At 41.3% G+C, this 27,320-nt stretch overlaps 1 protein-coding gene across 1 annotated transcript; it reads right to left on the reverse strand.

Moving 5' to 3' along the window:
- Nucleotides 1-4,332: 4,332 nt before the first annotated feature.
- LOC124263607 (retinoic acid receptor beta-like) lies at nt 4,333-23,825 on the reverse strand. Its single transcript, XM_046698259.1, has 7 exons — nt 23,789-23,825; nt 20,320-20,456; nt 16,479-16,617; nt 13,923-14,032; nt 8,570-8,753; nt 7,716-7,940; nt 4,333-4,571 (listed from the first exon to the last, which is right to left on the reverse strand). The coding sequence occupies exons 1-7, from the start codon at nt 23,823-23,825 to the stop codon at nt 4,333-4,335; spliced, it is 1,071 nt and encodes a 356-aa protein (XP_046554215.1).
- Between the last annotated feature and the right edge of the window lie 3,495 nt (nt 23,826-27,320).

A 27,320-nucleotide genomic window follows, 5' to 3' on the forward strand; every position in this document is an offset into this window, starting at 1 on the left:
GTCATAATGTGTCATTTTACAGACCAAATATTTCAAAACAGAATGTCTTGCACCTGCATATAACTTACACATTTGGTCATCTTCAGATCGCAAGCCTCAGCACTATGATGAGAAGTGTTCCAGAAGCTCTGAATGCGTGGATAACAGGACACAGTGCATTGCGAATAAGTGCAAATGTGATGTTGGCTACAGCTTTAACCCTAAAGACCGATCGTGTATCGAAGGTTAGATCTCCATATTACTCAATAATCTACTTCCTTACTCACTTAAAACACTCACTAAATGTATTGTGTATATATACAGTTAAAACCCGATGAGTCGAATCGCTGGGGACCAAGTAATAAATTCGACTAATCGATGTATTCGAGACATAGGTATGTCTATGAGAGTAGAAAACCAAGATGATCCAGTCCTAATTCCTCCGCCTAAGCATTTGTTTATCTAATGATTTCCATATCACTAATAGGGGCACCTTATCAGTTCCAGCCTGATTAGCACAGACAGTGATTTCCGTAAAATCACTAATCTGCCTTTTGAACTCACCCGTCAATGGCGGAAAGGTGTGAGCCGCGCTGGTTTGTTAATTGGATCAGTTTGCTACACCAATCAACTTCTCATTGACTGACGTCGGCTTATGTATACAAGATTGCTGTTGTTTGAATCTCATGGGACCAAATTTCTTCCTTCTATATGGTTACGATTGATTTGTCCACAAAATTGGGAGAAGCAGCTGCAAACATTATGCAGATAAGGATGTGCAAATATCGTGCATGTGAACAGCTGTGTTTTGGTGTAAAGTTTTGTTAAGAATTCGCCAATTTTCACTGATTTTTATCATTTATTGAACTCATAACAACAATCTTTTCAACGTTACGAATTTGTTTTGCAATACATCAGTTCATATGTAAACAGTACCTTTAAACAGTATGGAATATTTTGAAAAAGTTAGTTCAGAACAGTTGCCTGATGTAAGTGGCTACATTTACACTAGTGAGTCTAAATCTTTGATGGAAAGTATATGTAGTGTATCTGGCAGACATGTTCTATCGGACATTGTTTTCCATACTGGGCAGATTACTATACATTCAGTATGGTTGAGCTTGTAGGATTTACCAACTGAGTTGTCATTCCAGAACTATAGCATGATCACTTTTGGTTCATTATAAAAAATCAGTTCTCCCATTTACCATGTCACAAGAAGATGAAAACAAAAATGTTTGAATGTTGTACTGATATTCCAAGATGAAACACACAAAAGCACCGTCATAATTCAACATTTTAATCTCGATTATGGAAAAGAGTAACAAAATCTTCCAGATTTAATCACTTTATGTAAGCATTTGAATCCAAAAACTGGGTTACGGTAAAAGTGGCCGCATTAGGGACATAGTGGGACATTAGTCACACCACTTTCAAAATCATCTAGAACCAGCTTTCATTTCTCTAACGCTGTCAAATCTGCCATGTCAACAAAGGAAGCCGTCTGCTACACCAGGGGAGATAACTCTTGATGTAGTAAGGTTCATTCTTAAACCTACAAAAGTTGCCTCCCATATTGAGTACCTTACTACATAATGTAACACCTATTTGACAATTCTATAATGAGTATTATGAACTAAGATTTTCTCCAAAATTTATGGGAAAATTGTAAATTACGGTTCTAAACGAAAAATAACGAAAAGTTGTAGTTTATTCGGAAAAACAAACATAGGAAAAATTTACTCATTGTGTAATGCTGATAACTATTGTCGTAAGACGTTAATAAATGCGGTAATGTTCAAGATTCTGGCATACAATCCTGGAGAAGTCGCAGAAGAATCAATAACAATGTCATGGCATTGAGATCCGGACCCCTCTAAGGGATGTCAGTGATGTACCGTTGTCCGTTAAGATCTTGTCTGATCGTCACAACGTCAGGTTTACAGTTATATAGATGACCCGTGAAGATCCGGGTTGAATTTTCAGCAACCAGCCACAATCGAACCTCTGGTACAAATCCAGGAGTTATTACTGACTGGAACTTACATTTCTGGCATTATTACCCATGCTAGCATGTTGCTGGGGAGAGACTCAGACACCCAATGAAAACACTTAAAATGAAAATATGAAAAGTCAACACCAGAGCTTAACCAATCACGATTATCCAACGAATCTGTCTATTTGACTCGGTTTGTGAACCATCCAGGTATTCAGGTGATCTACTAGTCCATATTGATATCGATATCGGTGGGAATAACAATATATAACTTAAGATATAAGGGGAGGATTTATATTTTCTGTGTTTCTAATGGCCCGACTGACCCTCCTAATTTTATTGCCCACCCTCCCAAAAGACTATTTTTTTCATTCCAACACCGCCGACTCGAACCTCGTGGACTCGTACCGCCTGGTCATATAAAATGTTTATCTTATAATCAGTCGCTGTCACAAGTCCAAAGAACGCGAGAAATTGTATATAATATGCATTACAATAAATGAGAATCAAGAACATTATTCAGATAATTCTTTCTATGTTAAGTTACTTTTGGTTTTTGGTTTCCTCGACCGACCCATGTTCAGAATTTGGTGGCTACGTGAAACACATAAACAATGATGCCCTAATGTCCCTAAAGGTAGCATAATGGTGTGTTTATGGACCAAAAGGTCTCATCACACCAATCCAGCGAAATGGCAGCTCAGAGCATCGCCAGCGAAAAATCGCTCTTGGTGTTTCAAGGTCTAAATTTAAAAGCACACAAACAGTTGATCTTTTGAACTGGTTTATTACATTATATCTTTAATCACTGATTTTGATAAACTCGCTTTATTTTCTGTCGTTTCTTATTGAATTATCTTCTTATTTTACATTTCCTCTGTGTCTGACATTGATTCGAAGCATTACAACGACATAGGAATGGTAAATGATAACGTCTATTCATTTTCATTGCAATATTCCGTTGACGATCTTCAAGACAGGCAACTTAAATGCAATGGGGATTATTTGGGGAGCAATGTCTTAATGGATGTTACAATGGTGGCTTGTATGGGTAGAACCTCGAGCCCCATGTCATGAGAGCCAACAACACTGGATACCATAGTTCATAACGGCTGTCACTGTTACCCAGTTCTGAGGCTTTACCTGCCACTGTGATACATGTGTAATATTCTTGAGAGTGGTATAAACCAGTAAACTCTTGACAGAGAACTGTGAGTGTGTTGTATTTCATTTTAACAGAGTGCGACAACTACGGCACAGCCTTCAGTCTTCTGGCTTACAAATACTGCAGCCACGGCCCCAACGATGAGACGTGGCCCTTACCCAACTTTAAGAGATGCAGTGAGAAGTGTAGGCAGATCAAACGCTTCATCTGTCGCTCGTTTGAGCTATGGAATGGTGCATGCTACCTATTCAATGACTCAAGGCTCGCCGTTCCCAAAAGACACTGGGGGGAATATCATGGTTGTCTACACTACCAGAGGAACTGTGCATAGTAGAATATGCAGCACCTACATCAGATCAACCACAAATTATGTATTTATATACGGTTGCTAACGAGGCACCACAGGAGATGCCGTCGTTGATGTTTTTCTTCTCTTTAGATACCAGACCCGTGAAGCTCCGGGGTAGAATAGGTCTTCAGCAACCCATGCTTGGCACAATAGGCTTGTCGTAAGAGGCGACTTACGGGATCGGGTGGTAAGGCTCGCTGCCTTGGTTGAACATGTCATTGTATCCCAAATGAGCAGTACGATGCTCATGCTGTTGATCACTGGAGTGTCTGGTCTAGACTCGATTATTTACAGACCTCCTCAATATAGCTGCAATATTGCTGAGTGCGGCGTAAAACTATAGTCACTCACTCACTCTTTAGATATCAGCAATCTGGCACCAAATAGGAAGGGAACAAAGGGCATGGGGACCAGTCTTCTAAGGCGAAGACTGAAGTTACTTGGGTACGTCAGAACACATCAATAATAGAGTCTGGACCGGACAATCCAGTGACCATCATCATTAGCATCGATCTACATTATTGAGATACGATGACATGTGTCAACCAAGTCCGCGAGCCTTACTACTCGATCGCCTTGGCCGCCTCTTTCGACAAGGTTGGTGAAAACCAATTCTAGTCCACATGTTCACCTTGAGTGGATGAGTGATTTAGTTTTACGCCGCAGTCAACAATATTCTAGCTATATGGCGCGGTCTGGACCAGACAATCCAGTGACCAACAGCATGGGCAATCGATGTACGCTATTGGGATACGATGACATGCATCAACTAAGTCAGCGAACCTGACTACCCGATCCCGTTTGTCGACAACCGCATCTTCACCTTCAACAACACAAAGCTTATCACAAATCATATACTTCCATGAGTAGTTGACTTTGTTGCATAAAATGCCATTGGGAGAGGTCGGTCGCTGTTTTATGATCCAGTTCACAAAGTTCTCGTAGAATCGTGACACGGTCAATGATCTTGGCAAATCTTGCCAATGGCTTTCTGTGTCTTTTCTTCATGTGGTGAATCAGAGCTTCCACAATTCCCCATCGGATAGAATCTACTTTACTTGGTTCGTCCAGGGCACAGCGGTCTGAAAGATGGCCATAAACACTTTACAAGTACATGACCTGCTCACTGCCAATTCAGTGCAATGCATTCACGAATGCTACTTGGCGCACGTACAGGAGTGAGTGAGTTTAGTTTTACGCCGCACTAAGCAATATTCCAGCTACATGGCGGCGGTCTGTAAATAATCGAGTCTGGACCAGACAATCCAGTGATCAACAGCATGAGCATCGATCTGCGCAATTGGGAACCGATGACATGTGGCAAGCAAGACAGTGAGCCTGACCACCCGATCCCGTTAGTCGCATCTTTCGACAAGCATGGGTTTCTGAAGGTTCATTCTAACCCGGACCGTCACGGGTCACGTACAGGAAACAAAACAAAACAATGTGTTCATCAAACCTTCAAAATCGCATTGACACAATGAACACGATCATATTCCCAGTGAAAAGAGTACAGTTTATCGCCACAGTCTGCAATAAATCACGAATCTGTCTCGTTGACTCAAAATTTTAGTTGATTGATTTTTTTAAAGGAAATTGAATTGTTTGAGAAAAAATGATAAATGTTTTGTATACTTATGGAAACGAATAAGGGAACACCTGAAAGTACAAGTGTTCCTTTTTTCTTTACCAGGGTCGGTATTCATAAAGAAACTAAGATTTGTCCTAAGTCCAAACTTAGTTTTTGAAAACTGACTTAGCTAAGTCTAAGACTTAAGTTGCTATTCATAAAGCTACTAAGTCAGAAACTTAGCTAAGTTTCCAAAGACAAACTAAGTTTTCTTCGTAGTGCGTACCCGCGTGATCACTAGGGTGCATCCGAGTTATTTTTAGACTTCCGGTGGAACTCTTTTAAAAAAAGGTGTGGAAAATCGCTTTCGTTGGGATTTCCCTTTTGCTATTTACGGCAGACGACACATCGAGGTACCGCGGTAATACATTGTGACAAATATGTCGGAGGCTGAGATAAAGAAGAGAAAACCCAACTGGAACAAAAACGAGGTCCTGCTTTTGACAGAACTCGTCAAAACAAACGCCAGTGTGTGGGAAGGGAAGTTTGGTCCGGGCGTGACATCGGCGAAGCGGCAAGAGGCGTGGCAGGTAATGTAAACATTGGGTCTGACTGTCAAGCTGTACATGGTCAAGAATACAGAAATGTCTTAGACTACGTGCTACGCATAGTTTTTATTTGTATAATATGTACGATTTTCTCTTCTCTTTTCTGAATTACATTGGTACACCTATGAAGCAGCCCAAAATGCATCAAACACTGGAAAATGTAGTGAGTGTAGGTGATGATTAGCCGAGGTCAAACTCCGTATGCAGTCATTCACAGCTCTGGAAATGGTTGGCTGGCTGACACCTTGATCGTCCGCATTGCACAACTGAAATTTTCTAGTGGCAAAGTACCTAGTGTGATGAGCGTCTTTTGTGAGGCATCCAGTGCGTGGTTACCGGTGGTTGTGGGCTCTACGTCTGGCGCTATTAGACTGGCCTCGAATCTAATGCCATTCCCATCTAGACGGTATCGCCGAATTAATTCTTCACCGCTGTATTCAACGAGACTTTGCCTTCTTTGGTGAAAGCCTCAGTGTTACGGCAGCCAAATTGTTTACTGACTTAAGTCAAACACCTTCTAGTTTAGCCTACCCCTGCCCAGTCTTAAGATTCAAGTCAGAAATAGCCAAAACTTAAGCCTAAGTTTCTTTATGACTATGACTTAAGTAAAATCTCAAAACTTAAGTCAGAAATAGTGAAAAACTTAGTTTTTTCAAAAACTTAAGTCATATTTCAGACTTAAGTTCTTTTATGAATACCGCCCCAGGTTTCTTAACAAGCTTTGTATTACACTGTGGGTGAAATTATGGAAAAGAATAAAGGAACACTTGTACTTTCATGTGTTCCCTTATTCGTTTCCATGAGTATATAAAGGTAAAGAGCACAGTCGCCAACGACTGAAGTGATGCTTTAATTCCATCTTGGGTTCCCATGGTCAATGGTGATCGACCTTCAGTTGTTGGCGATCAATAGCCTGTTACATATTGTATTACCTCTAGTTTTATCTACATACAAGTTTTACATTGATACCTGTAATAGTCTGGTTGTGTTTACTGTCCTTCGTGTTTTAGTTGCGATATGGCTGAAATACTGCCGATGTGACAAAAAAACTCATTCAAGTTTCGCCTATCTGCCAAAATAGATTGGCGAATATGGCGTAAAAACGAAATAGTGATGTCGTATTCGTTAATAGACAACTGAAATTCAGCAATGACACAAGGAGCCAAGGATACCCAAATCAGTCTCGAATACCTCCCTAAACAACAGATTGCATAAGGGGATATTTGTAAAATATGACGAAATGAATGGGAAAGGAATCAAAGGATTACTGAAAATCAGAAGCACCTTTAAATTACAATTCGCCTAGGGGACGGCAAAAAGCGCCTCCTCTAAATGGTTTCTGAAAGGGAAGGGGCGGTGGGGTAGCCTAATGGTTAAGGCGTCCGCTCGTCACGCTGAAAACCCGGGTTCGATTCCCCACAGGGGCGGTAGGGTAGCCCAGTGGTTAAAGCGTTCGCTTGTCACCCTACATGGGTACAATTTGTGAAGCTCATTTCTGGTGTCCCCCGCCGTGATATTGCTGGAATATTGCTAAAAACGGCGTAAAACCATACTCAGTTAGTCGATTCCCCACACGGGTGCAATGTGTGAAACCCATTGCTGATGTAGCAGGCCGTGATATTGCTGGAACATTGCTAAAAGCAGCGTAAAACCATTCTCACTCAACCTGAAAAGGAGCTACCAAAACATACCGAGGGAAAAAATAAGGCTGACTGACTGAGTTTAGTTTTACGCCGCTTTTAGCAATATTCCAGCAATATCACGGCGGGGGACACCAGAAATGGGCTTAACACATTGTGCCCATGTGGGGAATCGAACCCGGGCCTTCGGCGTGACGAGCCAACGCTTTAACCACTAGGCTACCCCACCGCCCCTGGAAAAAATAATGGATCACATGAAAGCACAAGTGTTCCTTTATTTGTTTCCAGATGTCTTCACAAGCTATGCCATACAACGTAAACGCTTGTGAAGAAACCTGGAAAAAAATAAAGGAACACTTGTGCTTTCATGTGATCCCTTATTATTTTCCTTCAGTATATAAAGTTTACCTGCACTTATCACACACATCCCTTCGACCAACACCAATTCGGTCAAAGAGAGATTCATCCGTTTTAAAGAAGTAGCAATCACAAACAGTTTGGCCATGTATTCCTTGCCCCATATCCTGCTCAACGTGTCAGCTCGATAGCACAGCGACATTGATATCGATGCCACATTCAGCTCTCTGTTGTAACCAGGAAACTGCTCCAACACGAGAAACTCCAGTCGACCATCTGGCGTAACAGAATGATAGTATATTACTGAAGAAACATAAGAAAACACCAACACAATATTAATCGGGGGCAGTCGGGTTGCCCAGCGGTTAAAGCACTCGCAAGTCACGCCCGGGTTCGATTCGGCGTAAAATCCAACCTCACTCACTCACACTTTGATTTTACTCATGGTGAATAAGTAAGTGAGGTTTTTTTGCTGCTCTTTTCAATATTCTAGCAATATGGTTCACACAATGTACCCATGTAGGGAATCGAACCCGGGTCTTCTTCGTGACGACCGAATGCTTTAACCACTAGGCTATCCATAAACATAACCTTTTGATTTTGTGCTATTCGTCCCTTTTTGTTTAAACCTTTCAGCGCGAGAAAAGGATTTACAGTACTTCCTTATTTTCTTTTTTAATATATGTTGTACGTCAAGCAATTTATTATGATTTAGATATCATTTAACGATGTTTCCTGGAGACATGGTATACTATGGACCTGTATATGAATGAGGCTAGACCAGATAAACCAGTGATGAAATACAATAACGACGATCCACGTCGGTAATCATGGTTATATGATTCAGTCTGGACAAACAGCTTAATGTGTGATATTATTTCGAATCGCACAATTCGATGACATACTTTTGATGAGTTGTTCTCTGTCATTGGAAGATAAATCGTTGAAGCCAGGCACAGACTTGATGAACTGGATGTACTGACAAACGTTTTTCTCCATTTCCATTGTCAGTTCACATTGCAGCTCCATGCTGTCGGCGATATCTTCAGACATAGTGTCCACCAAACTCCATTCTGATGCTTTATGGTTCTGCAATAAAAGAAATTAATGACGTTTTTCCGTTTCATGATGGTCATCTGTCAAGATTAAGATTTCCAATATTTGACAGAGCCATTTGAAGGTTAACCGTCTGGAACCTCCATCATCCCGGGCGTTGTTCCTACAGTAAGCTTCCACGCCATGATATGCCAAAAACAATTTTCAAAGCATTCATTCATTAATAACACAAAGAGGTGAATCATCGAAATTCATCATAACATATACTAAGCAGCAAAAGAAATGTCAGTTTGGAATTTTCCTTCGCAGAAACGGATAACTGTAAACTCATTTAATGTTTTGATTGTATATAGTTGACAACATCTCCAACTTACCTGAGCAAAGTCATTCCTTCCCAAACTCAGGAAATGGTCTCAAAAACGCAACCTGATCTCGGAGATGGTACAGTGTTCTCCATGTTTTTCATGCAACTCATGCTGCACGTGCTGTTCACAAAGACCAGCCCTATACAATGCACCCCGAAACCTGGTTGAAACATTCACATTAAAACGTCAGCAGGATGCCGCGACTCACGACAGCCCAGAAGAACCAGGCGCTAGAAAGACTTGAAGCTGGCCACACTGCACAAGCCGTTGCCAATCACTTCCAGGTCCATCTACAGGCTGCAGCAACGTTTCCGGGCCACCAACATCACAAATGATCACCCCCGTATTGGCAGACCAAGGGTGACCACAAGACGACAAGACCGCCATGTTGTGCGACAGCATGTACAGAATCCCTTCATGCAGGCATCAGAAACAGCACGCCAGACGGTGGGAACACACGGAAGACAAATCAGTACTGATACAGTACGCCGCTGTCTTAACAGCAGGAACCTCCATTGTCGTAGACCTTACCGGGACCTATCCTCACCCCTCATCATCGGCGTGAACGTCTACAGTTTGCCCTACAACAACAAAACTGGCGATACAGGCCATGGAGAACTGTTCTGTTCACAGATGAGAGTCGGTACTGCGTATCAACTGCAGATGGCAGAACAAGAATATGGCGACGACGTGGCCAGCCTTACTCATACCAATGTGTTATGGAAAGAGACTCGTGGGGAGGTGCAAGCATCATGATATGGGGTGGAATAGGCCTGAACCAGAGAGTGGGTCCTGTCGTGTTCCAGAACCTTGGTCCAGGGGGAAGAGGCGGTATCACAGCGGTGCGCTACATCGACCAAGCTCTCAGAGCCACGTCATACCACATTTTGCACGTCACCGGAACAACATTTTCCCGCATGATAACACCCGGGCCCATACTGCCAGAGCTACACGGGACTTCCTACAGCAGAACGGTGTCAACATTATGCAGTGGCCAGCCCTTAGTCTTGATTTAAACCCAATTGAACATCTTTGGTATGAAATTCAGAGGAGACTGAATAATGTCATACTTAGGCCGAACATACCCGATTTATTGCGCCTGGCCTTTCTCAGAGTGTGGCTCCAGGTGCCAGTGGCATTCATCAATCGATTGGTGCACTCCATGCATATACGCTGTGCTGCAGTTATTGCCGCTCGTGGTGGTCACACTAGATACTGAAGTCAAGAGTCTGAATGGACTGCAAACGTTCACATAATGTCTTGGAATTGTGCTGAGTTATCCATGGATGTGTCAGGATATTGTACACAAAAAATGTTTTTGATCCGCTTCTTATATCCATTTCTGTAATGATTTGATTACAGTGCCTATCTAATTTTGAATTCGTACTGACGTTTTTTTGCTGCTCAGTAGATATCAAGGCAGACACGTGGGCGTGTAACGCAAGAAACTGGCATCAAGGCATATACTGTCACTGAACGAGTCTTAGCACTATAAACAACTGGCATTAAGGTATATACTGTCACTGAGGGGTCTTAGCACTATAAACAAGTGCCAGCAAGGTATATACTGTCACTGAGGGGTCTTAGCACTATAAACAACTGGCATCAAGGTATATACTGTCACTGAGGGGTCTTAGCACTATAAACAAGTGCCAGCAAGGTATATACTGTCACTGAGGGGTCTTAGCACTTTAAACAACTGGCATCAAGGTATATACTGTCACTGAGGGGTCTTAGCACTATAAACAACTGGCATCAAGGTATATACTGTCACTGAGGGGTCTTAGCACTATAAACAACTGGCATCAAGGTATATACTGTCACTGAGGGGTCTTAGCACTATAAACAACTGGCATCAAGGTATATACTGTCACTGAGGGGTCTTAGCACTATAAACAACTGGCATCAAGGTATATACTGTCACTGAGGGTCTTAGCACTATAAACAACTGGCATCAAGGTATATACTTCACTGAGGGGTCTTAGCTCTGGCATCAAGGTATATACTGTCACTGAGGGGTCTTAGCACTATAAACAACTGGCATCAAGGTATATACTGTCACTGAGGGGTCTTAGCACTATAAACAACTGGCATCAAGGTATATACTGTCACTGAGGGGTCTTAGCACTATAAACAACTGGCATCAAGGTATATACTGTCACTGAGGGGTCTTAGCTCTGGCATCAAGGTATATACTGTCACTGAGGGGTCTTAGCACTATAAACAACTGGCATCAAGGTATATACTGTCACTGAGGGTCTTAGCACTATAAACAACTGGCATCAAGGTATATACTGTCACTGAGGGTCTTAGCACTATAAACAACTGGCATCAAGGTATATACTGTCACTGAGGGGTCTTAGCAAGGTACATACTGGCATCAAGGGGTCTTAGCTCTGGCATATATACTGTCACTGAGGGGTCTTAGCACTATAAACAACTGGCATCAAGGTATATACTGTCACTGAGGGGTCTTAGCTCTGGCATCAAGGTATATACTGTCACTGAGGGGTCTTAGCACTATAAACAACTGGCATCAAGGTATATACTGTCACTGAGGGGTCTTAGCACTATAAACAACTGGCATCAAGGTATATACTGTCACTGAGGGGTCTTAGCACTATAAACAACTGGCATCAAGGTATATACTGTCACTGAAGGGTCTTAGCACTATAAACAACTGGCATCAAGGTATATACTGTCACTGAGGGGTCTTAGCTCTGGCATCAAGGTATATACTGTCACTGAGGGGTCTTAGCACTATAAACAACTGGCATCAAGGTATATATATACTGTCACTGAGGGGTCACTGGCATCAAGGTATATACTGTCACTGAGGGTCTTAGCACTATAAACAACTGGCATCAAGGTATATACTGTCACTGAGGGGTCTTAGCACTATAAACAACTGCCATCAAGGTATATACTGTCACTGAGGGGTCTTAGCACTATAAACAACTGGCATCAAGGTATATACTGTCACTGAGGGGTCTTAGCTCTGGCATCAAGGTATATACTGTCACTGAGGGGTCTTAGCACTATAAACAACTGGCATCAAGGTATATACTGTCACTGAGGGGTCTTAGCACTATAAACAACTGGCATCAAGGTATATACTGTCACTGAGGGTCTTAGCACTATAAACAACTGGCATCAAGGTATATACTGTCACTGAGGGTCTTAGCACTATAAACAACTGGCATCAAGGTATATACTGTCACTGAGGGGTCTTAGCACTATAAACAACTGGCATCAAGGTATATACTGTCACTGAGGGGTCTTAGCACTATAAACAACTGGCATCAAGGTATATACTGTCACTGAAGGGTCTTAGCACTATAAACAACTGGCATCAAGGTATATACTGTCACTGAGGGGTCTTAGCACTATAAACAACTGGCATCAAGGTATATACTGTCACTGAGGGGTCTTAGCACTATAAACAACTGGCATCAAGGTATATACTGTCACTGAGGGGTCTTAGCACTATAAACAACTGGCATCAAGGTATATACTGTCACTGAAGGGTCTTAGCACTAAACAACTGGCATCAAGGTATATACTGTCACTGAGGGGTCTTAGCACTATAAACAACTGGCATCAAGGTATATACTGTCACTGAGGGTCTTAGCACTATAAACAACTGGCATCAAGGTATATACTGTCACTGAGGGGTCTTAGCACTATAAACAACTGGCATCAAGGTATACTGTCACTGTCAGCACTATAAACAACTGGTCTTAGCACTATAAACTATAAAGTACCATCAAGGTATATACTGTCACTGAGGGGTCTTAGCACTATAAACAAGTGGCATCAAGGTATATACTGTCACTGAGGGGTCTTAGCACTATAAACAAGTGTCATCAAGGTATATACTGTCACTGAGGGGTCTTAGCACTATAAACAACTGCCATCAAGGTATATACTGTCACTGAGGGGTCTTAGCACTGGCATCAAGGTATATACTGTCACTGAGGGGTCTTAGCACTATAAACAAGTACCATCAAGGTCACTATAGCTCTGGCATCAAGGTATATACTGTCACTGAGGGGTCTTAGCACTATAAACAACTGGCATCAAGGTATATACTGTCACTGAGGGGTCTTAGCACTATAAACAAGTGTCATCAAGGCATATACTGTCACTGAGGGGTCTTAGCACTATAAACAAGTGTCACGAAGGTATATACTGTGACTTAGGGGTCTTAGCACTATACACAACTGCCATCAAGGTATATACTGTCACTGAACGGGTCGTAGCACTGGCATCAAGGTATATACTGTCACTGAACGGGTCGTAGCACTATATGAAAGGACAGAGGTGTAACGAGGTCAACATAAGTTTATTTCAGGACGAATTCAACAATGATCGCTGTATATACCCCTACAAAACTATAAACCCATTTCAAGCCAATAGATTTTTCTATAACATGAGGCAAAGATCACAAAGATCGAAGCCGTACGTTTCGAGCTGGGGACTTCGGAAGCTAAACACAATAGTGAATTTTTCGATTCCTAGCCAGAATCACCACTCAGAGTTTGTGCTCGTTGTTCTCGCTATTTCGTTACAAGCCCCTGAGAAGACAGGTCTAGAGAGACTTGGTTTTATATTCCTACCCGTCATCATCGTGTCCGTGATGTTGCAATGACCAGTGCATTGTTTAAAACAATGAGCTGCTTTAAAATATGAAATACAAGGACAGTTAACTCACGATATACAATAAGTGTTGTTCAGCTATTTCAGCATCTGTTAGATAATGCAGCGAAGGTATATACTTGGCGTGTGCTGTAAGGAGCATGGCTGCCAAGCAATCCAGTTCTTCCTGGGTTGATACAGAGCACAAGTCTTCTTCTTTGGAAGTAGACGCCCATTCCGCGCTCAGCTTCCGAACCTCAAGGGTGTGTGTCGTTCTCGTTTGCAGGGTATAACGTCCAATACGAATATCTGCAATAGTAACCTAATATTTTGATTTGTAATGACGCCAGACAAAACCAAACCAGGAGTTGAATAGTATTTCTAGTGAGAGTGGAATTAGTTTAACGCCGCTTTAAATATTATGTAATTTTTACGGATAGGGTGCTGACAATCCTAAAAACATTACTGAGGCGAACCGGGAATCGAACCAACGGTCATAGGTTTCTGGCATGCCCATGGCACACGAGTCTGTTGGCGATTTTCGGCGCCTTAGACGACTGGGTCCGCTTTGTACCCTGAATTCACCAGACCAGAACCGCAGTAGATAGAACAGTTATCACAGTGAAAACATAAGTAATCTGCTTCAGTATGTAATTCTCCATGATGGCTGATGACGTAATATTGCAACCATGGGTACCCTATTTCAGATAAACAGTTTGTGTTCAAAAAGAGGACACAGTGCCGTCGATTCATTAAGATAAAGGCTTTAGACACTGAACACAGAAATGAAATGTAGGTACAGTTAAGGAAGATTGGTATAGATGGCACATCTTTTATTATATGCTGATGTGTATATTAGGAACACGTGTTATGATTTTGAGATTATACTGTACATTATACATGAAATTAACAGGGACAATTTCCACACAGATCGACAACTTCTCTATTGCAGTAGATGCGACGTTGTTGTAAACATTTTGAGGTTATATTGTACATATGTATTTAAGAGGCACAATTTTACTGATAGACAAAATTTTGCTCCTTCATCATACCAGCTTCTGAATGCCACTAAAAGAAGATACACTGTTATAAACATTTTGAGGTTATATTGTACATAATACATGTATTTAAGAGGCACCATTCTTACTGATAGACAACGTCTTTACTGTATTAGATGCGACGTTTTGCTGAAGATGGTGCTAACACTTTTATCAAAATTTTGCTCCTTCATCATACCAGCTTCTGAATGCCACTAAAAGAAGATACACTGTTATAAACATTTTGAGGTTATATTGTACATAATACATGTATTTAAGAGGCACCATTCTTACTGATAGACAACGTCTTTACTGTATTAGATGCGACGTTTTGGTGAAGATAGTGCTAACACTTTTATCAAAATTTTGCTTCTTCATCATACCAGCTTCTGAATGCCACTTACATAAGATACATGTGTTATCAACATTTTGGGGTTATGCTGTACATTTTAGACTATTTAGTTAGGAAATACGTTTTGTCCAATATATTCAGGTATAATATCAGCCTATTGTGAATCATGGGGAATGACATGTAACGCCCTCAACACAAGGACAACGGCATTAAGGAGGTACCCTACCCAAAACAAATACATAACAGACTTTAGAGACTATCAAGCATTATTGGTGTCTTCAAATTGGAAATAGAAGAGAATGAAAGTGGCTATGTTATATTTTGGATTACACTTTCTTAGTAATGTACAAATTCTTGTACTTTGGTTTGGTTGAGTCTCATCCGGGATTCGAAACCAAACCCTCAGAGTCAGGCACCTAATGCCAGCACACAAAGTCAGCCTCGACCGCGACTTCCACTAGCCTGTTAGGCGGCTGACTTTGTGTGCTGGCATTAGGTGCCTGACTCTGAGGGTGTGGTTTCGAATCCCGGATGTACTTTACTAAGAAAGTGCAATCCAAAATGTAACATATGTTACATTTGACTTTCTAAATGGCGGGGCGGTGGGGTAGCCTAGTGGTTAAAGCGTTGGCTCGTCACGCCGAAGACCCGGGTTCGATTCCCCACATGGGCACAATGTGTGAAGCCCATTTCTGGTGTCTCCCGCCGTGATGTTGCTGGAATATTGCTAAAAGCGGCGTAAAACTAAACTCAGTCAGTCAGTCAGTTCTAAATGGCATTGTGTAATGAAATCGGTTAATCCATTACTTTCAAATACAAACCAGGTTTTCGATTTATTCGACAAATGTTACTCAAGTGCTTTCTTACTGGATTGGATGACCTCTAAATGTACAGAAAAGGCACAACCAAGGTTTTCTAAGAACTGCTTGAAGTAAAGGAGTTTATCATAGTATACAATAACATGGAGAACTTGGACAATTACTCATCGTTATTGACAGACAATTGATTGAGTGAGTTTAGTTTTACGCCGCACTCAGCAATACGACAGACAAGTAAAGATGGTGAAATATTACTTCAATCTCATGTAGTCTGAAACGTGTAACCTCAAACTGTTGATAACACATATATAGAAGCCTTCTGTGTGTCTCCAGTGATTGTGGGCTGCACAGTAAACGTCTTAGTTCACTGAAATCGTTAGGGCGGTGGGGTATCCTAGTGGTTAAGGCGTTCGCTCATCAAGCCGAAGACTCGGGTTCGATTCCCCACATGGGTACAATGTGTGAAGCCCATTTCTGGTGTCTCCCGCCGTGATATGGCTGGAATATTGCAAACAGTGGCGTAAAACCCAACTCACTCACTCACTGACCTTGTTTGGACATGCCTACAGCAACACACTTGTTAAATCTACAGTGGGAACAGCATCTTCTGTTCCGAGTCAGGTCACAGTTCCCACTTTGTCGACACGTGTAAGGGTTTTCTTGCATGCTGTTACGTCGGTAGAACCCCTGTTCAACAAGGAACAATTCCATGACATCACGTTTATGATTCCAGATGCACAACAGTAGAGAATATAAAGTATTTATCATTAGTGAGTGAGTGATTTTAGTTTTACGCCGCACTCAGCAATATTCCAGCTATGTGGCAGAAGTCCGTAAATAATCGAGTCTGGAGCAGACAATCCAGTGATCAACAGCATGAGCATCGATCTGCGCAATAGGGATACGATGACAGGTGTCAGCCAAGTCAGTGAGCCTGACCATCCGATCCCGTTATTCGTCTCTTACGACAAGCATGGGTTACTGACTTGTAGTAGTTATAAATCCATCGGCACCTAAATCCGGCCCGTCCGTGCTTAAAACACCCATTGGATCCACCCGCGCCTAAAGATACATTCAACCCATCCACAAACAAATGATACATTCGACCCATATGCGAATATATGATACATTCGACTCATCCGCGAATAAATGATACATTCGACCGATATTCGAATATATGATATATATGATACTTTCGACTCTTCCGCGAATAAATGATACATTCGACCCATTCGCGAATAAATGATACATTCGACCCATTCGCGAATAAATGATACATTCGACTCATCCGCGAATAAATGAAACATTTCACCTATCCGCGAATATATGATACATTCGACCCATCCGAGGATAAATGATACATTCGTCCCTTTCGCGAATAAATGATACATTCGACCCATCCGCGAAAAAATGATACATTTCACCTATCCGCGAATAAATGATACATTCGACTCATTTGCGAATAAATGGTACATTCGACTCATCCGCGAATAAAATGATACATTCGACTCATTCGCGAATAAATGATACATTCGACTCATCCGCGAATAAATGATACATTCGACCCATCCGCGAATAAATGGTACATTCAACTCTTCCGCGAATAAATGGTACATTCGACTCATCCGCGAATAAATGATACATTCCACCCATTCGCGAATAAATGGTACATTCCACCCATTCGCGAATACATGATACATTCGTCTAATCAACGAATAAATGATACATTTGACCCATCCGCGGGTAAATGCTACAGTCGACCCATCCGCAAATAAATGATACATTCGACTCATCCGCGAATAAATGATACATTCGACTCATCCGCGAATAAATGATACATTCGACCCATCCACAGGCATTGGATCAGTTGTGTCCATCTGCATCTGAAGCATCTGCCTGATCCGCACTAAAAGAATAATATCTACTCAGCAGACATAGAAACTCTCCTTAGTCTTGGTCTATTCCAAGGTCAAGGCAGTGGTTTTCTCACAGATTACAAATATACTCCTGCAATAGCATCTAACTATCAGCCACTTCCATCTTAAACGAACTAAAAGTGCTGAAAATGACCTTTCAAAATTGTAAACTTTGCCATTTTAACAGATTACAAAATCGCGATTCATAACGTTATTTTGGTGCGTGTTTTGAAATGTGAAAATCTGATAATTACTAGGAGAATTGAATCTTTTCCATCAAACCACCAATAGTAATTCTGAAACGTCGCCGATAAACCTAGAATCGGATGGGATGTTTTGGCCAAATACATGAACACGAACATGAACAGGAACGCTGAAGTGAGCTAAAGTATTGACACAGTTCATTGTTTGTTACGAGGGAAGAGTGCAGAGAAAGGGACAGCCAGGTGTTCGAGAAGCACGTTCACAGACAAAGTTATTTATTCATTCATTAACCTGTGCTGTGCCGTCTCCATCCGTTCTTGAACACCTGGCTGTCCCTTTCTCTGCACTCCTCCCTCGTAACAAATAGTGAACTGAGTCAATATTTTAATGATAGATTGTTAAACAACTTTTTTTATTTTTAGGACAAAAATTCTGCAAAAAACTCACAGAGCGGGTATGATGTTTTGATTATGATCAGCGTTTCATTGAGTATTTTATGTTTATTAGTTTTCGACTTAGATTGCAATTCATCGGTCCGCTTTTGAGCCAAACGGACTATAGTATATACTAACGGACAAAAGTAACAGTGCTTTATATAATTTATGTGTGAGTTGGGTCTTATGCCGACGTTTTTAGCAATAATCCACTAATATCACGGCGGGGGGACACCGTTAACAGGCTTCACATATGGTGCCCGTATGGGGAATCAATCACAGGACGTTTTAACTACTGGGATACCGTACCGCACCTGCTACTTATGAATATGAATGTGTGTCGGGCGTCTTCAGTCCGTATTAATGAAGACATTTCGTGGACTTTAAGGTCGTGATTCACAATTTGCACGTGCATGGTAATGCACGGAGCACAATCACGAATTTTGCGTGTGTGTTTTTTGAGAGCATGATCACAAGACACGTGTATGCAGGTCAAAAGGTACGTAACGATTTTTTTTATGAAGAATGAGTGAGTATGATTTTACGCCGCTTTTAGCACTATTCCAGCAATACCAAGTTCTCGTATCGTTTTGAAGAATGAAATAGCCATGTGTCGACGTAGGGTGTGGACCCGAAGAATTCAAAACACAAACAGGGCATTGTCACTCTAGATAAAACCTCGAGTAAGGTGGGTGAGTGAGTTAATTTTACGCCGCATTCAGCAATATTACAGCTATATTGTGGTGGCCTGTAAATAATCCAGTCTGGACCAAACAATCCAGTGATGAGCATCGATCTACGCAATTGGGATACGATGACATGTATCAACCAACCGATCCCGTTTGTCGCCTTTACGACAAGCATGGGATACTGAGGATCAATTCTAACCCGGATCTTCACGGGTCATTCGTGGAAGGAAAGACGTGGAACCATGGGGCGGATGACCTCTCACCTGAGTTCGACTACTTAATGCAAACACTTTCTCAGCCCTCACATGATGGCACCTGGGTACCGTTGTATAAATTAGTCTTATAGTTAAGGTGATCGTAACTACCATGCCATAACACACACTTACGACAGTTGCAGTACTAAGGTGATTGTAACTCCCAAACCGTCACATAGACTTACGTAGCGCTAAAGTGATCGTAACTACCATAGAATACACTTGCGACAGTCGTGGAACTAAGGTGATCGTAACTACCATGCCTTGATCTAAGGTGATTGTAACTACCACCGTCACATAACACAGCGCTTGATCGACCAGTCACTTGCGACAGTCGTGGAACTAAGGTGATCGTAACTACCATGCCATAACACACACTTACGACAGTCGTAGTACTAAGGTGATTGTAACTCCCAAACCGTCACATAGACAGTCGTAGCGCTAAAGTGATCGTAACTACCATAGAATACACTTACGACAGTCGTGGCACTAAGGTGATCGTAACTCCCATACCGTAACACACACTTACGATAGGTGTAGTACTAAGGTGATTGTAACTCCCAAACCGTACCACACACTTATGACAGTCCTAGCGCTAAGGTGATCGTAACTCCCGAACCGTCACATACACTTATGACAGTCGTAGCGCTAAAGTGATCGTAACTACCATAGCATACACTTACGACAGTTGTGGCACTAAGTTGATCGTAACTACCATGCCGTACCACACACTTACGACAGTCGTAGTACTAAGGTGATTGTAACTCCCAAACCGTCACATACGCTTATGACAGTCGTAGCGCTAAAGTGATCGTAACTACCATAGCATACACTTACGACAGTCGTGGCACTAAGGTGATCGTAACTCCCATACCGTAACATAATATCTTACCTTGCACGCTTCACATGTGACAATCCCATAGTGTATTCCTGAAGCTGGGCTTTGACACACCCTACATGGAGGAAGGTAAGCTGGTTTCACAGGAGGGCCGGTGGTCTTATTTCTCACAGCTTTCTGTTTGGGAGAGCCTGAAATTTCATGAGTGAATGTTGTTTAGCATCCTTGTTGGCTGTGATCTTTTCCATCACAGCTGTCTTGAGAAGCCGGGTGTACACCAGCGAAACCCGCTACTGGTACGGCTGTGACGTTTTAATAACAGTGACGTTTTTAATAACACTGTGACGTTTTAATAACACTGTGACGTTTTAATAACACAGTGACGTTATTAATTTTAATAACACTGTGACGTTTAAATAACACTGTGACGTTTTAATAACACGGTGACGTTTTAATATTACTGTGACGTTTTAATAACACAGTGACGTTTTAGTAACATTTGCATTTTAGGTAGCATTCCAAATCCAATGCAAGTATACTTTCTTTTGCATGTCAGCGTAGTCACAAGCCGTTCAAAGAATTTCTAAAAGGCATGGCAAGTCACACAAGACATTTTAGAAGGCATGGCAAGTCACACAAGACATTTTAGAAGGCATGGCAAGTCACACAAGACATTTTAGAAGGCATGGCAAGTCACACAAGACATTTTAGAAGGCATGGCAAGTCACACAAGACATTTTAGAAGGCATGGCAAGTCACAGTTATTGGTGGAAGGCAATGCAAGTCACATATATTTCCAGGAGGCATGGCAAGTCACAAATATTTCTAGAATGCAGTGGAAGTCACAGACATTTAAGAAGGCACGGAAAGTCAAATATATTTCAAGGAGGCAATGCGAGGCACATATATTTCTAGAAGACATGGCAAGACACTGATATTTGTGGAAGGCATGGCAAGTCACACATATTTCTAGAACGCAATGCAAGTCACAGATATTTCTAGAAGGCAATGCAAGTTACAGATATTTCTAGAGGGCAATGCAAGTTACAGATATTTCTACATGACATGGCAAGACACTGATATTTGTGGAAGGCATGGAAAGTCACATATATTTCTAGAACGCAACGCAAGTCACAGATATTTCTGGAACGCGATGCAAGTCACAAATATTTCTAGAAGGCATGGCCAGTCACATATATTTCTAGAGGGCAATGCGAGGCACATATATTTCTAGATGACATGGCAAGACACTGATATTTGTGGAAGGCATGGCAAATCACAGATATTTCTAGAACGCAACGCAAGTCACAGATATTTCTAGAAGTCAATGCAAGTCATATATATTTCTAGAGGACAATGCAAGGCACATATATTTCTAGATGACATGGAAAGACACTGATATTTGAGGAAGGCATGGCAAGTCACATATATTTCTAGAACGCAATGCAAGTCACAGATATTTCTAGAAGTCAATGCAAGTCACAGATATTTCTAGAAGGCAATTCTAGAGGGCAATGCAAGGCACATATATTTCTAGATGACATGGCAAGACACGGATATTTGTGGAAGGCAATGCAAGTAACAGATATTTCTAGAAGGCGATGCAAGTCACAGATATTTCTAGAACGCAATGCAAGTCATGTATATTTCTAGAAGGCAATGCAAGTCACATATTTCTAGAAGGCATGGCAAGTCACACATATTTCTAGAGGGCAATGCAAGTCACATATATTTCTAGATGACATGGCAAGACACTGATATTTGTGGAAGGCATGGCAAGTCACACATATTTCTAGAAAGCAACGCAAGTCACAGATATTTCTAGAAGTCAATGCAAGTCATATATATTTCTAGAGGGCAATGCAAGGCACATATATTTCTAGATGACATGGCAAGACACTGATATTTGTGGAAGGCATGGCAAGTCACATATATTTCTAGAACGCAACGCAAGTCACAGATATTTCTAGAACGCAATGCAAGTCACAGATATTTCTAGAAGGCAATGCAAGTCGCATATATTTCTAGAAGGCAATGCAAGTCACATATTTCTAGAAGGCAATGCAAGTCACAGATATTTCTAGATGATATGGCAAGACACTGATATTTGTGGAAGGCATGGCAAGTCACATATATTTCTAGAACGCAACGCAAGTCACACATATTTCTAGAACGCAACGCAAGTGACAGATATTTCTAGAACGCAATGCAAGTCATGTATATTTCTAGTGGGCAATGCAATTCACAGATATTTCTAGAAGGCATGGCAAGTCACAGATATTTCTAGAGGGCAATGCGAGGCACAGATATTTCTAGATGACATGGCAAGTCATAGATATTTCTAGAAGTCAATGCAAGTCATGTATATTTCTAGAGGGCAATGCAAGGCACATATATTTTGTAGATGACATGGCAAGACACTGATATTTGTGGAAGGCAATGCAAGTCACACATATTTCTAGAACGCAACGCAAGTCACAGATATTTCTAGAAGGCATGGCAAGTGACAGATATTTCTGAGGACAATGCGAGGCACATATATTTCTAGATGAAATGGCAAGTCACAAATATTTCTAGAAGGCAACGCAAGTCACAGATATTTCTAGAAGGCAAGGCAAGTCACAGATATTTCTGGCAATGGCAAGTCACTGATATTTCTAGAAGGCAATGCAAGGCACATATATTTCTAGATGACATGGCAAGACACTGATATTTGTGGAAGGCATGGCAAGTCACATATATTTCTAGAACGCGATGCAAGTCACAGATATTTCTAGAAGTCAATGCAAGTCACAGATATTTCTAGAAGTCAATGCAAGTCACAGATATTTCTAGAACGCAATGCAAGTCACATATATTTCTAGAGGGCAATGCAAGGCACATATATTTCTAGATGACATGGCAAGACACTGATATTTGTGGAAGGCAATGCAAGTCACAGATATTTCTAGAGGGCAATGCAAGTCACATATATTTCTAGAAGGCAATGCAAGTCACAGATATTTCAAGAAGGCAATGCAAGTCACATATATTTGTAGAACGCAATGCAAGTCACAGATATTTCTAGAAGGCATGGCAAATCACAGATATTTATAGAGGGCATGGTAAGCTTTTATGTCACAAGCTGATACCGTCACGTTTTGAAAATATACTGTGACAGCAAGATTGCCTTCAGTGCTGCAATGATAATGAACAACGGATCCAGCCTGACGATTAAATTGCATCCAGTAAATGATTTTGATATGCATGTACACCTCGTAACAAAGCAATAAACAATTCTCGTACGTACGCACGAATGAATGAGTACATTTGTTCCAAGATCCGTGTGCAGGTACCTTCACTGGATGTCGTAACTTGTCACGTAATTCACAAAAATCCCATTCACAGACCAATTAACTTTCTTCCTGTCGCCGTGGAAGAAGACGACATTACTGACGACAATTTGAGTTCTTTTTTTTGTGAAAAGCTTCTCAGCCATCACAGTTTACACCAGAACATGCCGTCACAGTGTACAACTGCTCACCTTTCATACTAGTCCCACCGAAAACGAAAGGAGCCATGGTTGAATGCTTTTTACATTAACAGCTATAGTCTGTTTGCATTGAAAACGTACCGATGAATGTCAAATTAAACAAAAAAGTAAATCGAATAAGATGAAATTAAGATTGCGAATCCTCATAATTTTTTCTTGCCAACTGGCAAGGCAAATTTATGAGGATTCGCAGTCTTAGTTTCACTTTATTTGATTTACTTTTTTGTTTAAGGTGAAATTCATCGGTACGTTTCACTGCAAACAGACTATAATGTGTCTTAACTGTCAGGAGTTTAATATATTCGAGAATTTATTGTGAACAAATGAGTGAAGCTTCTCGTTAAACTCACAAGCGGAGACGGAAGCGGTCAAAAATATATGACAATGCCATTTTAGAAAGTGGTCAAATGTAACATATATCTTTGTGTCTTTCCCAGAGTCAATGATTGGTCTACAAAGGCAAATTAATGCTTTAGAAACATACTGCAATAATTGAGTAGAACTCTAAATATGTCCCTCTCTGCCGAAATCATTTCAATTAAGGCCAAGAGAGCTTAGTAGCTGTTACAAAATGCCTTTGTAGCTTTAACGATATGATGTTTACATTTATGAACACATGCCCCATGGATCAAGGAATGAAAGTTTCCCTTACGTTTGTCATGTTGGACAGTGGTGTACAATGTTTTGACACGGTCTATGTCTCAAATTGTAAAAATTCAAGCAAATCCTCCGAGTGTTTGAGAATCCACATGGTACTAATTTTGCTTGACTGAAATACTTTCTGTGAATATAGAGAAAGTGCCTTCCTTGAAATTAATAATTACTGGTACTCTCTGAGATAGGGATTTGGTGGTACATTTGCTGGACCCAGCCATATAACCTCTCTTTGTACGGATGCTGCTTTGGAATTCAGTACAAAAATAGAATGGGCGTGTCTTCAGGTTACAGATATTCTGTAACCCATGCTTATCGTAAGAGGGATCGGGTGGTCAGGCTTGCTGACTTGGTTGACACATGTCATCGTATCCCAGTTGCGTAGATCGATGCTCATGCTGTTGATCACTGGATTGTCTGGTTATTTACAGATCGCCGTCATATAGCTGGAATATTGTTGAGTGCGGCGTGAAACTAAACTCACTCACTCATATTTAGATTTATGCATACAGATTCAGGGACAAAAACCTCTCCACAATTTTGTGTGACAAAAAGAAATGATGTTAAATTTTCCGTCAGTGCCAACTTTCCCTTCATACGGAGCAATATTCCAACGGTTCCAGCCTTAAGTGTTTACATTTCACAACTTCTGACGTACAATCAAGTATGCTGTTTTACCAAGATTTCAAAGAGCGTCATATGACTCTTGCTCAGGAGTTCAGTGTAGGTTCAGTAAAAGGTAGACGGAGCAATATTCCAACGGTTCCAGCCTTAAGTGTTTACATTTCACAACTTCTGACGTACAATCAAGTATGCTGTTTTACCAAGATTTCAAAGAGCGTCATATGACTCTTGCTCAGGAGTTCAGTGTAGGTTCAGTAAAAGGTAGACCGCCTCCGTGGTGTAGTGGTAAGAGCGTCCGCCCGGAGAGCGGAAGGTCGCGGGTTCGATCCCCGACCGCGTCATACCAAAAGACGTTAAAATATGGTACTTGTTGGTCCCTGCCTGGCGCTCGGCATTAATGGGTACAACAAGGACTGGTCGGCTCGGAGTCAGTATACTGTGTCTGAGTGGGGTATTCATGCTTCACTGCGGCATGGTATCTCAGTGGGCTGGCACTATAAACCCAGTTTAAGTCTGGGCTAGTACAAGCAGCCGCACATACACATACACAAGCATGCACGTCGTCATATGAGCGAAATATTTTCAAGCCCGACGTTAAACTCAATTTCACCTCACCTCACCTCAGTAAAAGGTCCCAGTAAAGCTTTAAAAAGTGTTGTGGTAAACATAATTTCAGGTGAACAATTTGCATATGTTGATGATGCATGGCACTGGTGGGGCAGGAAACGAGACCTGTTCGCGAACACCTTGTATGATTTAAACATATTTATTTTATGAAAAAACAACGACAGAATTTTCATGAACTGCAGTGGTCAACAAGCTCAAAAGAACTTATATGAAGACCGCTCCAATATACATAGATATATGAAACAATATATATCATGACACACAAACAATCTGCTCTCTCTGATATATGTCTGTTGTGTTTGTCAGCGTTGAGATCGCTACATCCTAACCTTAAGCGACAGTGGAGGATTTGACAAACTCTTGAACCTATATTTGGATCGAAATGAATGTCTTTAGCTCTGGGACTTAAGGCAGATTTGAAATCATTGATGTCTGTAAGAGATTTAATACTCTGCGGTAAAGCATTCCATAAACTTACAGCGTCCGGTAGAAATGAATTGTCATATAGAGCAGTACGGCAGGCAATAGTTTGCAAATGCGATGCGTTACGTAAAGCATAGTTACTGACTTGAGAGACGAAGGGAGGGGGGGAACACCTTGTATCATTACAGCACATCACAAAATATTTCTGGAAACACCAAAGCCCAGAAACTCTCCGCACTGTGACCAGATTCTAACAAATGATTTGACAAAATTACACATGCAGTTATCATGAATATATCCTAAGGATTTAAAATTGAAAAAACATTATTCGAAAACTCAAATAGTAAAGTACCTCCCCAATGGACAGACCTTTGGGCGAGAATGTGTACATTTGCTCAAAACCCATGGTTTTTTTTCATTTATGTGAATGAAAGTATTTTTAAAAGTAAAATGGCACAAAATTCAACTCATGTTAACTTAACTGATAACTGGTTGAGAGTGATTCATAAACGCATGCTCTTGATATAGTCGGAAGTGTACAACCCATTTTGCTTTTAGTCCAGATTTCTTTCCTGTTTAGATTTGGATTTGTCGCTTTTGATAAAAAATTATAATAATAAAATAACAATAGCTTTTGAAAAATCAATCTGAGAAAACAACAACTGTACATTATAGTGAGTGAGTGATTGAGAGAGAGAGTTTAGTTTTACGCCACAATGAGCAATATTCCAGCTATATGACGGCGAAATAATCGAGACCAGATTATCCAGTGATCAACATCATGAGTATCGTTCTACACAATTGGGATATGGTGACGTGTGACATCCACGTCAGCGAGCCTGACCACCCGACCCCGTTAGTCGCCTCTTACCTGTGGTGGTTGTGGTGGAATTGGGTTCAACGTCGTGCTGGAGATATTTCGCTCATATGACGACGTACATGCATGTGTATGTATATGTGCGGCTGCTTGTACTAGCCCAGACTGAAGCTGGTTTTATAGAGCTAGCCCACTGAGATACCATGCCGCAGTGAAGCATGAATACCCCACTCAGACACAGTATACTGACTCCGAGCCGACCAGTCCTTGTTGTACCCATTTATGCCGAGCGCCAGGCAGGGACCAACAAGTACCATATTTTAACGTCTTTTGGTATGACGCGGTCGGGGATCGAACCCGCGACCTTCCGCTCTCCGG

The sequence above is a fragment of the Haliotis rubra genome, unplaced genomic scaffold (assembly GCF_003918875.1).
Source record: "Haliotis rubra isolate DU_JTF1 unplaced genomic scaffold, ASM391887v1 Scf89, whole genome shotgun sequence".
Lineage (NCBI taxonomy): Eukaryota > Metazoa > Mollusca > Gastropoda > Lepetellida > Haliotidae > Haliotis > Haliotis rubra.

Bases quoted from the DNA above. Each gene is read 5' to 3' on its own strand.
- LOC124263607 (XM_046698259.1), bottom strand. From the start codon at position 23,825: ATGGCTCCTTTCGTTTTCGGTGGGACTAGTATGAAAG. The intron at 8,754-13,922 runs GTATCAACCCAG...CTTTTATTGCAG, and splicing joins AAGAAGAAGACTTGTGCTCT to AACCATAAAGCATCAGAATG. The intron at 7,941-8,569 runs GTATGTCATCGA...CTGTTACGCCAG, and splicing joins CAGAGAACAACTCATCAAAA to ATGGTCGACTGGAGTTTCTC.